Raw genomic sequence first — 14,705 nt, 5'->3', positions numbered from 1 at the left:
TGCGCTAACTGGGTATACACGGCGAGCCATAAAGGGCTGGGAACACCATGGGAAGGAGGGCCCCTGCCTTTCGCCGTGCTCGGGCAGTGCCCGGCACCATACGTGCCTCTTCCCATGCCTGGAGTACAAATTCACAGCCACGAGGAGCCAGGGGCTTCCTGCCAAAGAAGATTTATTCCATTTAGAGGAGAACAGAGCAGAGCAATCACTGTCTGTACTGCACACACCACCCCCTTCCTACACACTGCTTTCCCAGGCACACCAGGGAAGGGGAAAAGCCTCCCCTGCCCTCCTCCCCACCTCCCTTCCTCCCCGGGGACCCGCAGGCTCACAGAGGTCTGGGTTTACGAGACGCACGGTACAATCCCACATCCTGGGAACGAGCCCGGCGCCTGACTTTCCCATGCACAGCCCGCGCGCCACTTGCACAAGGGAAATGTCCACAGCCACCAAAAGGCTGCGGCCGGGAGGAGCAGGTCACCAGCGCAGCTCTGCCTGGAGTCACGGAGAGAAGGAGGATGGGACGGGAGGGTCAAGGACCCTGCCTGATGTCCTCCGGGGTCAGCAGCAGGATGCCAAGGTGACAGCTTGGGGACACAGAGCGGGGCGGAGGCGGCGAGTCCTCCCTGCTCACCCGGGCAGCTTCCCAAAGAAGGAGCTGGGGATGGCACTGCCTGGAGCAGCAGGAATTACCTGCAGAGGCAGACAGAGAATGCAGGGGGCACCTAAAAAGCTGGTACGGCAAAGAGCCGAGACTGTGCCCCAAAGCCACCACAGAGCCAAGAGCTCGCCAGGATTTAGCGGGGGAAGACCCTTGGCTGCGCCAGCCACGTGCGGCAGGAGACCCAGATCCTGAGGCTTGGAGGTAATCGAGGAAACCACCATGCTCGTGGAAACGCACCCCATCTCCACGGGCACCTGGGGGAGGCTCCGTCCAGCCGGGCAGCACACAGAGGAGCAATGCTCAGGCCGCGGCTCAGAGGGAGTCCGTTCGCTTGCGGGCAAACACCGCTGACATGGTCTTGACGATGCCCCGGATGCCAGTACCCTTTTTCAGGGCCAGTTTGGTGTCGGGGATGCGCTCGGCCAGCCCGTGGAAGACCATGAGGGCCCCATGATATGCCTCAGCCGCAGAGACCTCGTAGAACCCACAGTCCAGAGAGAGGGCCAGGAGCCGTCCCTCCTCGCTGGACACCACCCGTTGGTGGTGCAGGTCCCGTTTGTTGCCCACGATGACGATGGGCACCTTCTCCTGGCTCTGCCCCTCCTTGGCTGCCTTGATGAACTGGATTTTGGGGGGCAGGATGTTGAAGCTGGCGCGGTCGCAGATGCTGTAGACCAGGACAAAGCTGTCTGCCCACTGGATTCGCTTCTCCTCCGAGGAGCCATCATCTGCCTGGTCCTAGGGAAAGAGAAAGGAGGGTGTCTTTATCCACCTCCTCCCCTCCATGCCAGCCTGCTAGCGCAGGGTGAGGAGATCCTGAACCCATCGGGACAGGAATGGCAGTGAGCAGTATGGAGGTGACCAGATAGGGACACTGGAGTCAGAGCTGCTGCCCTCCCCTTCCCACACAGACGGGAATTGGCACAGGTAATAACAGCGTGGGGTCCTCCGTGGGGCACTCCCACTGCATTAATGCCTTGTGCTCAGTCCAGAGGGGTAATATCAGTGCCTCACTGTCCTCCCCGGTCAGAAAACCGTGTGCTACGATGCCTATTGCCATGAACAACGCGGCTGCCCTGTACTCAGCAGGCAAAAAGGGCTCAGATCCTACAAACCATCTGCTGAGCGAGCCTGACGCGAGAGCTTTGTGTAGCTGGGGCTCCCAGCCCGTGGGTGCCGCTTCTAGCAAAGGCTGGGTTTTCTTCCTGGGGTGAAGACAAGTGAGGAGTGCAGCCCTCTCACCTGGGAGTTGGGGACATCCCAGATGTGGAAGAGAATCTCTCGGCCGTCCACAGTCAGGGTGTGGCTGTAGATGAATTCTGCCAAAAAAAAAAGAGAACAAAGATGCTTGCCCACATAGACCCCAGAGACAGTTCCCTTGCACCAGGTCTTGTCCCCTAAAAGCCTTTAGTGCCCACCCTGGGAGACTGCAAGCCCCGAGGCACAGCCCTCAGGCTCTCTCTGTACAGCAGCAGCTGGGGCCGTGGGACAGATTTACCTCTGCCACAAGAACCCCGCGCTCAGCCCACACACACCTGTGCCACCTGAACCTTTTTGCACCCCAAAGAAATGGTTCTGAAGTGAAAAAAAGGGCTCACTGAACAATCACAACCTTCAAGTCTCCCAGGAGCAGGCGAAGGCTCTAGGGAAGCACAGGAGGGGATGGGAAGGAACCAAACCCTGCAGCAGGATCGGGATCAGGCTCACTTTCTGACCTCCCAGTCCCCAGTGGGTGTTTAACGGGACTCGCCCTGGCCCAGCACTCACCCATGTCTCCGTACTCCCCGATAAAGCGCCTGGTGAGGAAACGCACAGTCAGGGCTGCAAAGGGGAGAATAAGAATCACAAAATAATCCTAAACCTCCCGGATTCATGCGTAAACCCAGACCAAGGTCGGTGCAGACCCTAATCACACTCAGGCAGCGTTCCCCCCACAAACCTCGGATTCCCTCCCTTCCAGCCACTGGTCTGCAAACAGCGGGGGGGCACAGCACGAACCAGCACACCAGTAGACCGCAGCGCGGTGGAAAACGCCTTCCCCATCGCTCTCCCGCTGCCTGCAAGGTCGTGCTCAGATTCCCCAGCCCGGTACCCGAAAGCAGAGCCCCATCTCCCCCTCCCGCCCGGAGCACAGCGGGGTTGCTCTCCGCAGCTTATTCTCCAAAATCTGCTGCAGCTCTCGTCTTTTTTTTTTTTTTTTTTTTTTTGTGGTAGAAAGGGGTCTCCCTGCCCGTAAAGTTTCAGCTCTCAGCTCGCGGTCGTTTCCTACCTGATTTCCCCACGCTGTCCGCTCCCATCACGAGCACGTTCGCTTCTGCTTTCAGGGCGGCGGGGCCGGGCACCTCCAGCAGGGCAGGGTGGTCGGGGGTGAAGCTGGCGCTCCTGCGCAGCCGGAGCCCCATGCCGAGCGCGGCCGTGCCCTGCCAGCGGTCCCGGCAGCGTGTCCGAGGCCACCGGCGTGTCCCACGGCACCCGGGGGACCCGCCGGGGCCACACCGCTCGCAGCAGCCGCAGGGGAGCTGCAGCCAGGGCTGCGGACGGCGGGATTAAAAACTTTGCTATCGATCGGCTCATCCCGGCGTACGTCAGCGCTGGGGCTGGCCCCGTCATCTCGCGGCGTGACGGGCTGCCCGCAGCAGTGCTGCAGCACGCGGCCCAGCGGGCTGCCCACGCCTGCCCGCGAGGCGCCCCGTCCCTCGGCAGGGCCGCGCCGTCCCTCGTCACCTCCCCGCGGGCTCGTCGCACGAGTTGACGGGGCTTCTCGTGAGCCGCGGAGCATCTCGTGACAGGCGTGTCGCGACCGATGTGGCCGGTGGGGCATCTCGCAGCCCATATAAGTGATGGGGCACCTCACGACCGATGGGGCGTCTCGTGATGGAGGGGGTGTCTCACAACTGACAGGGCATCTCACGACCGAGGGGGTATATAACGACAGATGGGGCATCTCACGACTGGTGGGGTATATCATGACAGATGGGGCAGCTCACAACTGACGGGGCATCTGCAGACGGATGGGGCATCTCATGACTGACGGGACATCTCACGACCGATGGGACGTCTCACAACCGATGGGGTATATCACAATCTCACGACTGATGGGGCATCTCCCAACTGGTGGGGTATATCATGATGGATGGGGCATCTCACGACCGACAGGGCATATCACAACCAATGGGGTATCTCATGACTGATGGGGCATCTCAAGACTGATGGGGTACATCGCTACCAATAGGGTATATCACGACCAATGGGGGTAGATCATGATCGACAGGGCATCTCATGACGGATGGGTATCTCACAACTGACTGGTGAGATACAACTGGTGGGGTATATCATGACAGATGGGGCATCTCACGACTGACGGGGCATCTCACGACTGATGGGGCTTCTCACGACCGGTGGGTATATCACGGCCGGTGGGGCATCTCCCACCTGATGGGGTCTATCACGACCGGCAGGGCACCTCAGGACCGCCGGGGCCCCCCGGGCGAGAGCACACCCCCGGCCGCCCGGTGCCCCCCTCACCTCACGGCGGCCCCCTCTCGCCCCCCGTCCCCCCTCGCCCCCCGCCCCGTCCCCCCGTCCCCCCTCGCCCCCCGTCCCCCCTCGCCCCCCGCCCCCTCCCCCCGTCCCCCCTCGCCCCCCGCCCCGTCCCCCCGTCCCCCCGCCCCGCTCCCCCCCCAGCGGCGGGGCCGGGCGGGGCCGCCTGACGCCATCTCCCCGCGCCGAGCCGCGCCGGGCCCGGCCATGGCCCCGGAGGGGGCCGCGGTGCGGGTGGCGGTGCGGGTGCGGCCGCTGCTGCCCAAGGAGGTGCTGCGGGGCCACCGGCCCTGCCTGCGGGGCGACGCCGCCACCGGGGAGGTGGCCCTGGGCCACCGCCGCCGCTTTCGCTTCGCCGCCGTGCTGCCCGAGGCGGCGGGGCAGGCGGCCGTGTACAGCGCCTGCGTCCGGCCGCTGCTGCGGGCCTTCTTCCAGGGCTTCAACGCCACCGTCTTCGCCTACGGGCAGACCGGCTCCGGCAAGACCTACACCATCGGCGAGGCCAGCGTCGGTGGGTACCGGGCGGCACGGACACCCCCGGACGGCCCTCGGGCTCCCCGGGGCTCCCCCGGGGCTCCCCCGGGGCTCGGGGTCTGCCTAGGGTGAGGGGGCGGGGGGCGGCTTCCACCCCCTCGCTGCTGCCCCAGCCCCGGTGCCAGCCCCCGCTCCCCTCACGGAGCCCCCCCAGGGGTGTTCGGCCGGTCTCCGCGCCCCGCACCCGTCGCAGGCGCTGCGTTTCGCCCCCCGTTCCCGGTCTGTTTTCGGCTTCCCAGCCGCTCCGGGGGCTGTCGTTTTACGGGGCCGCTGGAGACAAAAGCAGAATGACTTGAAATTCGAACGGCGCGGTGCCACGGCCCGGTAAAAGCAGTCTCCGAGCACACAAAAAAACTCCTCCGAGCTAGGAAGGTTTGTGGAGTAATGCTGGTTTCAAAGGAAAGCACGTTTCAGCTTCAGGCGCGATGCTGGCTCGGTAATGCACCTTAGGAAGAAGTGCGTGCTCGAATCCGCTCCCGCTGTGCAGGAGAGCAGGGGGATAGGATTTGCCCCAAGGTCCCATGTCTTAAATAAAACACCCACAGGGAGGTTTAACCTCGGCTCCCAGTGGGAAAGCAGCAAAGCTGCTCCTTTCTAGAAGCAATGTGTGCTGCGGCAGGCTCCTGCCTCTGTCCCCGGCCAGTACGGGCACCCGCTGCATCCCGTGACCGTGTCCTTGTCTCTCTGCCAGCTTCCATCAACGAAGATGAGCAGGGCATCATCCCGCGAGCCATGGCTGAGACCTTCAGGCTCATCGACGAGAACGACCTCATTGACTACACAGTGCGGGTGTCCTACCTGGAGGTGTACAAGGAGGAGTTTCGGGACTTGCTGCAGGTGGATACGGCCAGCAAAGACATCCAGATCCGGGAGGATGACAAGGGGAACATCGGTACGTGTGGCTGTTCTCGGGCTGCCTTTTCTCCCCGTTCCCGAGGCCGTTTTGGGGTTAGGCACCTGAAAGCAGGGCCAGGCCTTCCTCGGGCAGCCCGTCACTTACGACCGTGGCTCCGTTTGCTGTTGCAGTGCTCAGCGGCGTGAAGGAGTCAGAGGTGGAGGGGCTGGACGAGGTGCTGAGCCTGCTGGAGATGGGCAACACAGCCAAGCACACAGGAGCCACCCACATCAACGCGCAGTCGAGCCGTTCGCACACCATCTTCACGGTGACGATGGAGCAGCGGCGCGGGGCCGGCCGCATCACCCGCCTCGCCCTCCACAACCACCCCTCGGTCCCCGCCTCGGGCCAGGTCCTGGTCTCCAAGTTCCACTTCGTGGACCTGGCGGGCTCAGAGCGAATTGTGAAGACTGGAAACACGGGGGAGAGGCTGAAGGAGAGCATCCAGATCAACAGCGGGCTGCTGGCCTTGGGCAACGTCATCAGCGCCCTGGGGGACCCTCGGAGGAAGAGCAGCCACATTCCCTACAGGGATTCCAAAATCACCAGGTACAGATTGGGACCGGGACCCCACAACCTCATGGCTGGTGGCCCAGCAGGAGGGACATGATGCTTGCCTGTGGCTTTCTGGCCAGCTGGTGGCCTTTCCCATGCCCAGCCTGCCAGGTTTGGTGGCGGAGACCCCAAGCTAACTGAGAGGGGCTTGCAGGGCGACTCATCCCTTCTGCTCGCACACCACAGCTCTCGGTGTGACTGCTTGATTGCGAGAGCTCTGCTGCTCTGGCATTTCATGAGTCTGCCGTGTATGGGGGTTTTCACGTAGGGGAGGCTGAAGAACAGTGAGGCCAGGCTACCAATTTCAGGCTAGCTCATGGTGGTGCTGCAGAAGAGGAGGCTTGCTTAAGTCATGCTACTGAATCTGTGGCGTGGTGTCCATGTGGGGTGTCCTGGCCGTTCCTGCCCAGCAGTGACTAAAGATGCTTCTGTTTGGCTTGCTTGGTGGTTTGCCTGTGACTAGCCACCCTGCGGTTAGTTTTTAGCTTGAGCAAGTGCCCTTTGCAGTCTCGAGCGTGTTCCTTCACAGCACATACGTAGCAAGGAACACAGAGTTGGGTAGCACACGGCTTCAGGCATTACGCAGATGGAAACTTGCCGTGGTGCAAACTGTTAGTCCTCTGCTTAATCACTCTGCTCACTGCAATAGTGCTGAGCTGGCTGCAGAGCGAGAATATCATTCTCCTTGGGTTTGAAAGCCTTTGAAAAGGGCTGGAAACCTTTTGGTTCCTGCGTTATTTTGCATTTCAGCTATTTTAATCACACGTGTCTGTGCTCTCCCCAGGATCCTGAAAGACTCCCTGGGGGGGAATGCCCAGACTGTCATGATAGCCTGCGTCAGCCCTTCCTCCTCCGACTTCGATGAGAGCCTCAACACGCTGAACTACGCCAGCCGAGCTCAGAACATCCAGAACAAGGCGGTGGTGAACTGCCGCAAGGAGACGGAGCACGTTGAGGAGCTTCACCGGCAGATAAAGAACCTGCAGAAGGCGCTGGAGCAGCGGCACCGCTCGGAGACCCGCATCATCAACCGCTCCGACACCACCAAACGCGGCGCCCCAGACCCCGCGGCTCGGCTGCTGGCTGAGTGTGCGCACTACCGGACCTGCACGGACGCCGCGTACCGGCTGCTGATGGAGCTGCAGGAGGACAGCAACCTCACGGTGGAGCAGATCCTGCGGGTGAAGGAGTGGCTGTGCGCGGTGGAGAGCGAGAGGAGCGAGCTGACCTCGGCCGGGCTGGATAGCGGCATCGAGAGCACCTCCGCGGAAGATCAGAGCCTCGAAGGTCGAGGCTCAAAGCTGGCAAAAGCCCAGGTAACAAGTCTTTGAGGTGTTTCAGCGCTGAGGTGGGAAGGAGGTGATGTTCCCCTGTCCCACCGCTGGTGCGGAGAGCAGCAGCCACAGCACGTGGTGGAAGGAGCAGGAGAGGGAGTGGAGGAAAAGCAACGTGGCCAAGAGGCCGCAGGGGGGCAGGAAGCCATGGTCCTCCCAGAGCGTGTTGCAGACAGCAACAGCTTGGACTCAGCTGCAGCTGGGAGATTTATTTCACAAGCAAAACCTCCACAAAGCTGTGCCTGCAGAGCCCTTATGGAGGCCAGCCCAGGGAGGGACGGACAACGGTGAACGCTGACGTTGTCTCTCTTGTATTTTGGGGACAGGTGAACACGGAGAAGGGGTGTGAGTCCATCAAAGACGAGCATGTGGCCAAGCTGCAGAGACAAGTGGAGCGCCTGGAGGAGGAGAACCGTGACTTCCTGGCTGCCCTGGAGGATGCCATGGAGCAGTACAAACTGCAGGTATTTCTGGGCTCTGCTTTCTTAAATTGGACCTGCCCCAGTCCAGGCAACAGGGCAGGTACAACCCGGCCTTTGGGCTCCTCTGCAGCAGCTGTGGGATCCACATGTATGTAATGACATTTTTTTGTTGCTTTCAGAGTGACAAACTGCAGGAACAGCAGGATAAGATCTCCGAGCTGCACGTGCGCCTGGAGATGGCCATGCCAAACCTGTGTGTGCCGGAACTGCTGGAAGACCTTCACCTGGTCACTGCTGCCCAGAGGCCTCACACGGCCCCTCTGGCTGCTGCGCAGTCCCACGGCCTCAGCGTGGTTCCCTCGGGGCTCCTTCCTGCCGAGCAAAGTGGGAGGGTCTTCTGTAGGAAGGTGAGAGCACAGGTCTGCCCCTGAGGAGCTGCTGCCTTTTTGCTGTGATTCCCTTCGCCATAGGAATTGTTATTTCCACCCCTGAACATGAACCTGGTCAAAGGCATAGTCCAAAGAGCCACACTCAGCATGCACACCAGGAAGGATTCTTGTCTCGAGAAAAGCTCAAGCTTCCAAACTGAGGCTTTTACCTCCATGTTAGTGGCAGGTCCCAGATTTTGCTCAGCTAAGCAGCAGCTGTCTGCCTCTAGCAAAACTCAGTTCTCCTGCAAACACTATTTTGTGGCTTTCCTGTGTGCCTAGTAGTGATTCCCAGCTAAGAGTCAGCTGCTTTTGTGGTCACTGGCTCTCCTGCAGCATATTTTCATCTGATTCTTTGCCCTGGCAGCTTGAGAGCAATCCCTCCTTCCAGGACGAGGACCTGGCAGGCTGTCACCCGAATCACACGCAGCGTCCACCCAGCAACGCAGAGGTCAAAGACACGGTGCTGAGGAGGGAGCTCAGCCAGGACGCAGAGAAGCTGGCAGAGCTCTCCTCGGAAGAGGAGGAAGAGTGGGAACAGAAACAGTCCCTGTGCCAGCGCCGGTGAGTTGAGGCTGTCCCAGTACCCTACATTGCCTGGGTAGGTGTGTGAGCCTGGCCTGACCTGAGCTGGGAACAACAGTGCTGCCACAGGGAGCTCAGCCTCCTCTGCACAGGGTGTAGAAGCAAATGCTACTTCTGGGGTCAGCGGTGCTGCTGAGACAGCTGCCTGCTCACCGGGGAGCTCACCAGGATCTTTTCCGACCCTTGTGGATCTCAAGGTCCTTGCTGGGAACAGCCCTGGTGGTGCCCAGCCCCAGCTGATTAACGTGCTGCTCTTTCCAGAAATGGGATTCAGAGCTGGAGCAAGAGGGAGGCGTGCAGCAAGTTGAGCGAGGAGCTGAGCGGAGGCAATCCCCGCCTGATTCAGGAGGAGCAGCTGGAGCTGCTAAAAGGCAAGTGGCAACCGTAGGTGGTGGGACTGGGGGCGCTTTTTGGGTACTTCTGGTAGAAGGGCACTGAGTCCCACCTGGCTGAACCCAGGGGACAAAGCGGGGCAGATAGAGTTCTCACTGCTTTTGTTGAGGAGAGATTTGGCCTGCTGGGATGTGGGAAGAGCTGCCTGCTCTGGGGTACGCAGCAGGTGACTCCGGGCAGTGCTGCAGCTAACTAACTGTCCTTCTGTCCCCTGGCTAGGATGGGGGAGTCCTTATCTGGGAATCTGTGTTGCAGAGGCCTGCCGGAGGAGGGAGCGCCTTCCAGGGAAGGACTCGGAGTGGAGGCTGGTGCAAGCACAGCAGAAGATCCGAGAGCTGGCCATCAACATCCGCATGAAGGAGGAGCTGATCACGGAGCTCATTAAGACAGGTGCAGAGCTGCCGGAGAGGCAGATAAGCAGGGGGTGGTTGGGGAACGTGCAGCCGTCCCCTGCGAAATCTCCTCGTAGGTGGGATGCTTGGTCCCTGCTTCCATCCTCCCCTTCCCTCGCTGGGCGCCCCGTCCCTTCTGCTGGCAGCAGGGCACTGCTTCCCTGTGCCTCCTGCTGCCTAAGACCCTTCCCCTTGGCTTCTACCCAAATTCCCATGCCTAGAATTGCTGAAGGCAGCTGGAGGAGGAGGGCTGGAAGTCCCTGCGCTCAGTCTGTAGCCACCTGCCAAAAATATTTGGACAGAGAGGGAAGGTGTGCCCTGGCTGGGAGGGAAGGGGACCTGGAGGTCATCGCGGAGGGGCTGCCTTGCAGGCAAGGACGCACAGGCCCTGAACAAGCAGTACTGCCAGAAGATCAGCGAGCTGGAGCAGGAGGCAGAGCAGGTGCGGGCCGAGCTGAGCGACAGCCAGAAGCAGCTCCAGGAGCTGGAGGGCAAAGAGCCGTGGGACCCCGGGGAGAAGCGCAAGCTGCAGGAGTACCGCACGCGCGTGGCAGCTGCCCAGAGCAAGGCGCAGGTGAGTGTGAACAGAGGGCGCCTGGCCCTGTCCCCGTGGTGGGAGCTGGGGACACCCTGCCAAGGGCTCGGGGGCCACCAAGCGGTTTCGCCCTCGGGCAGGTCCTGTGCAAGAAGAAGCAGGCGACGGAGAGGCTGGTGTCGCTTTCGGCCCAGAGCGAGAAGCGGGTGCAGGAGCTGGAGAGGAACATCCAGCTGATGCGGCGGCAGCAGGGCCAGCTGCAGCGGCGGCTGCGGGAGGAGAGCGAGCAGAAGCGGCGGCTGGAGACGGAGATGAATAAGCGGCAGCACCGCGTCAAGGTAGGAGCTGGCAGGAGCAGCTGTGCGACTGCTGCATTTGTGGAGGTGATAGATGGGCTGTGCAGGGGCAGGTAGCTCTGATGCTGTCTGTGATTCTCAGCATCAGGCTGGAGGGAGGACGGCGGGTGCTGCATTTCTTTTTTTAAGAGCTCCCAAAGAGCTGACTGGGAGCATAACCTGTCCAGCAGCCCGCAGTGCTCGGTTCTCAAGCAGCTTGCACCCCCTCGAGGCTAGCGGTTGCTCCTTCCCGTGCAGGAACTGGAACTGAAGCACGAGCAGCACCAGAAAATCCTGCGCATCAAAACGGAGGAAATCGCAGCTTTCCAGAGGAAGCGGCGGAGCGGCAGCAACGGCTCGGTGATCAGCCTGGAGCAGCAGCAGGTACGGGCACAGCGAGCCTGCCTCGTCCGTCCTGTCCAGGGGGCAGCCCTGTGCCAGGCTGACCAGGGAGGCCTGGAAGCCAGTGCCTCAGCTCCAGACTTGGCACACTTGATTACAAGTCCGTCCTTCCCTTAAGGAGGACAGTCCATATAATGTCACTTGCATCTGTTAGCAAAAATCTTAAATCACGTCTTATCTCCAGGGCCAGGATCTCTCCTAAATCATCAGTAGAGAAGCCTTGAAATCGCATTTGTTCACAGAAGGGTGGTGGTGGGAGATGTAGCCCCCCAAGGGCTCCTTGGCAGCTGGGGATTTGGCTCAGCTCTGTGTTTTGGCAAGCTGGGAGGATAAAAGCAGTGAAGTCTGGGCCGTACGGGTTAGCAGACATGGAATCAACCCCACTGCTCTTTAGGCTAGCAGTCCTTGGCGCTGCTGCTGTCTGCACATGTGCATGGCTTTTTGTCTCTCCTTCCCTCAGAAAATTGAGGAGCAGAAGAAGTGGCTGGACATGGAGATGGATAAAGTTCTCGAGCAGCGCCGGGCCCTAGATGAGCTGGAGGATGAGCTGAGGAAGCGTGAAGCTATCGTGGCTAAAAAGGAAGCCCTGCTGCAGGAGAAGAATGGCCTGGAGAGCAAGAGACTGCGCTCCAGCCAGGTAGGACACGAATGTTCCGCCTCTGCCCCTCGCTTGATTTCCAGCAGAGGCGGGAGGCTGAAAGACATCGGTGCTGTCCTGGGTCCGGCAGAACCAGGATAGGTGGTGGTGTTGGAGAGCAGGTGGGAAATCTGCCTCTACAGGAGAGCCTGCTTGCGCTGTGCCTCTGACCTGGTTGTTTGGAAATCGTTGGCTTACGTGTGCCTGGGGTCACTTGAGGGGGTGGAAAGGGGCTGGGAACTTTCCTTTGGAGCAGATCCCGTCGAGCATCTTCTGCCGCAGGCGCTGACAGACGACATAGTGCGCGTGTCCAGCCGCCTGGAGCACCTGGAGAAGGAGCTGACTGAGAAGAACGGGCAACTGCGTCACGGCAGCGCCCACGACCAGCAGCAGATCCGCCAGGAGATCAACAGCCTGCGCCAGGAGAAGGACCAGCTGCTCAAGCAGAGGCTGGAGCTCGACAACAAGCTGCGCCAGGGCACCCTGCTGTCCCCAGAGGTACCTCTTCTTGGGCTGGAAGTAAAGATATGAGCATGGGGTCAGCAGCAGATGCTCCTCCACATCCCCAAACCAGGCACATCCCAACCTCCCGTCAGCGTTGTCGTGGCCATGAGATGAAAAAGGAGGTTGAGGGCGGGGGTTAGGCAGCAAACCCTTTGCTCTCTGGTAACTGCAGCTCTGCCCCGGCAGGAAGAACGGATCTTGTTCCAGCTGGACGAGGCGATCGAGGCGCTGGATGCAGCCATCGAGTACAAGAATGAGTCCATCACGTGCAGGCAGCGAGTCCTGCGGGCCTCAGCCAGCCTGCTGTCCCAGTGCGAGATGAACCTCATGGCCAAGCTCAGCTACCTCTCCTCCTCCGAGACCCGGGCTCTGCTCTGCAAGTACTTTGACAAGGTGGGAGTGCGGGAGGGGGGGCTGTGGTGTCTGACCAACCTCTTGTTTTCCTCTGCCTCGAGCCTTCTGCCTGCCTCTTGCCGTGCTTTTGCCCTACAAATCTGAGACCCCATAGATCCTTACCTCTCCCACCACCTGGGAGAGAGGCTTAAGTACTAGCGATGGGATGCCTGCACCCCTGCAGTGCACACCAGCGCAGCCACGCGTTGCTCTTCCCTCCACGAGGCAGCTGTGCCCCCCCCGGGATTACTAACCTTCATAACGACCTTCACACGCTGTACCAAACAACTAACTCGATGAGGCGCAGCGGGGCAAGGCAGGCTTCCCAGGCTCTGTAGGCGCTGAGCTGTTCCTCGCTTCTGGGCCCGGGCAGGTGGTGACGCTGCGGGAGGAGCAGCACCGGCAGCACATCGCCTTCTCGGAGCTGGAGATGCAGCTGGAGGAGCAGCAGCAGCTGGTGCGCTGGCTGGAGGTGGCCGTGGAGCGGCAGCGCCTGGAGATGGATCGCCAGCTCACCCTGCAGCAGAAGGAGCACGAGCAGAACATGCAGCTGCTGCTCCAGCAGAGCCGCGGTAACCACCCAGCTCCCAGCCGGGCGGCAGCGACGCTGCGTCTGTCCTTCAGAGCTGGAGGTGGCCTCGGTTTCCCTTGCAGAGCATATGGACGAGGGGCTGGCCAGCAGCAGGCTGCAGTACGAGGGGAGGATTCAGGTGCTGGAAAAGGAGCTGAGCCGGTACATGCGGGCGAACCAGGAGCTGAGCCAGAGGCTGAGCAACTTGAGTCTCCAGCCAGGAGGGACCAAAGGTGAGAGGAGGCCCAGGCTTTGCCTTCCCTACCACAATCAAGGCAGGACTTCAAGGCAGTGCTTCGCTCTGATGTAAGAGTGGAGATCCTGATGCTCATCTCACTCCTTCCCTGCAGGCGTGGAGAGAAACGCGCACGGGGCTGGGGACAGAGCTCCCCCCGCGCTTGGGACCTGCGAGGAGCCCAGCCCTGGGGAGCTGCCCGTGCCTCTGGCCACCGCTGAAGAAAGCCATCGCCTCCGGGATGAGGGCAGGGACCTGGTGCACGCCCCTTTGCCATCGACCTGGAGGCGTTCGTCCCTGCCCAACGACAGCCCCGGGGACCCGCGGAGGGACACAGAGCACTTGCTCAGGGCAGGGCAGCCCCACGAGGTGCAGCTGCCCCGGGGCCTGCCTCCTGCCAAGCCCCGCTGGGAGCCCCGCCGAGCCAGCCTGAACGTGAGCCCCATGCCTCACCATCCAGCCATGATCGACGTTAGGAAAAACCCACTCTAGACGCAGGCTTAGCACTCCCCTGGCACGGGGCAGGAAGGAGCAGGTACTGCTGACAGGAGCTTAACAGCCTTTCTGCCCCCTGCGCCAGCCTGGCTACAACGCTGTTACATTTCAGATGCCCAAGGAAGACAACGACAGGACTTTCATACGGGAAACAAGCGTGCGAGGCGCAGGACAGCCGGCTTACACTCCGTGTTGCTGCCACGCTGGACAGCACCGACCCAACGCCTTTCCTCCTGCACCCTCCGCAGCTTGAACAGGGGGAAGGGGGAAACGCCTCCCACCCTGGCCTCTGACACTAAAATCTTGTTTACAGTTTGGAAACCTCTGCTGCGGGGCTCGCGCAGCCCTAGCAGCCTGAGGGTGATGCGCAGCAGTTTCGGAGAACTTGTAAATAGGTTTTTGTAGTAACTTTTTGTAACTTTTCTAATAAAGCAGAGTGAGTTTTATGAAGCAGTTGCCAGAGGCTACAGTGGTCATTTACTCCGGGTATGCAGGAAAGGAGTTTTATTTACAGCTCAGTGCATGAGATCTTAGCCATTCACTGCCCCACTGTTGACTTAAGAGTGTCTGCTTTTGTAAGTGCTTGGAACAACGGTGACAAATACCTGTTCACAACGCTGCTTGTCATTCAGCAGTTCAGCATTTCCTCTGCCCACAGAGCCTGAGGTGGAAGGCTTCCTATATTAAGTAGGAAAAGCAGCTGCAGACAGCAGCATAATTGTCTGAAGCATCCAGGATAAAAGCAGCCCTGCTTCAATATTGTTTTCCATTCCTGCCTATAAACTGCTTTAAATAAAGCAGTGTTCCCTTACAGATGTAAGGGAGGTTAAATACAGGCCGGTAACTTGGCACTGAC

General features: G+C 60.5%; 2 protein-coding genes across 4 annotated transcripts; one reads left to right on the top strand and one right to left on the bottom strand.

Annotated features, from left to right (window-relative positions):
• Nucleotides 1-155: 155 nt before the first annotated feature.
• On the bottom strand, nt 156-4,203 carry LOC106036430 (ras-related and estrogen-regulated growth inhibitor-like protein). The gene is made up of 4 exons (XM_013181834.3): nt 2,934-4,203; nt 2,432-2,485; nt 1,907-1,983; nt 156-1,402 (listed from the first exon to the last, which is right to left on the bottom strand). Exons 1-4 carry the CDS (start codon nt 3,064-3,066, stop codon nt 977-979), a joined length of 690 nt encoding a protein of 229 aa, XP_013037288.1. The 5' UTR covers nt 3,067-4,203; the 3' UTR covers nt 156-976.
• A 178-nt stretch (nt 4,204-4,381) lies between these two features.
• On the top strand, nt 4,382-14,302 carry KIF7 (kinesin family member 7). Of its 3 annotated transcripts, XM_048072000.2 has the most exons (19): nt 4,382-4,715; nt 5,430-5,630; nt 5,765-6,182; nt 6,973-7,504; nt 7,849-7,986; nt 8,124-8,351; nt 8,740-8,936; nt 9,219-9,328; nt 9,606-9,740; nt 10,114-10,316; nt 10,418-10,615; nt 10,871-10,996; nt 11,475-11,651; nt 11,934-12,149; nt 12,342-12,548; nt 12,922-13,120; nt 13,203-13,352; nt 13,470-13,889; nt 13,962-14,302. In XM_048072000.2, the coding sequence occupies exons 1-18, from the start codon at nt 4,412-4,414 to the stop codon at nt 13,844-13,846; spliced, it is 4,116 nt and encodes a 1,371-aa protein (XP_047927957.2). In that variant the 5' UTR covers nt 4,382-4,411; the 3' UTR covers nt 13,847-13,889; nt 13,962-14,302. The 3 variants fall into 3 exon arrangements, with proteins under 3 accessions (XP_047927957.2, XP_047927958.2, XP_047927956.2); XM_048072001.2 differs by having other exon boundaries at nt 8,764-8,936; nt 13,470-14,302; XM_048071999.2 differs by having other exon boundaries at nt 13,470-14,302.
• The last annotated feature ends 403 nt before the right edge of the window (nt 14,303-14,705 follow it).

The sequence above is a fragment of the Anser cygnoides genome, chromosome 11, assembly GCF_040182565.1.
Source record: "Anser cygnoides isolate HZ-2024a breed goose chromosome 11, Taihu_goose_T2T_genome, whole genome shotgun sequence".
NCBI classification, from domain to species: domain Eukaryota; kingdom Metazoa; phylum Chordata; class Aves; order Anseriformes; family Anatidae; genus Anser; species Anser cygnoides.
The sequence above is the reverse complement of the archived record's forward strand: the minus strand, read 5'-3'. Positions and strand labels throughout refer to the sequence as shown.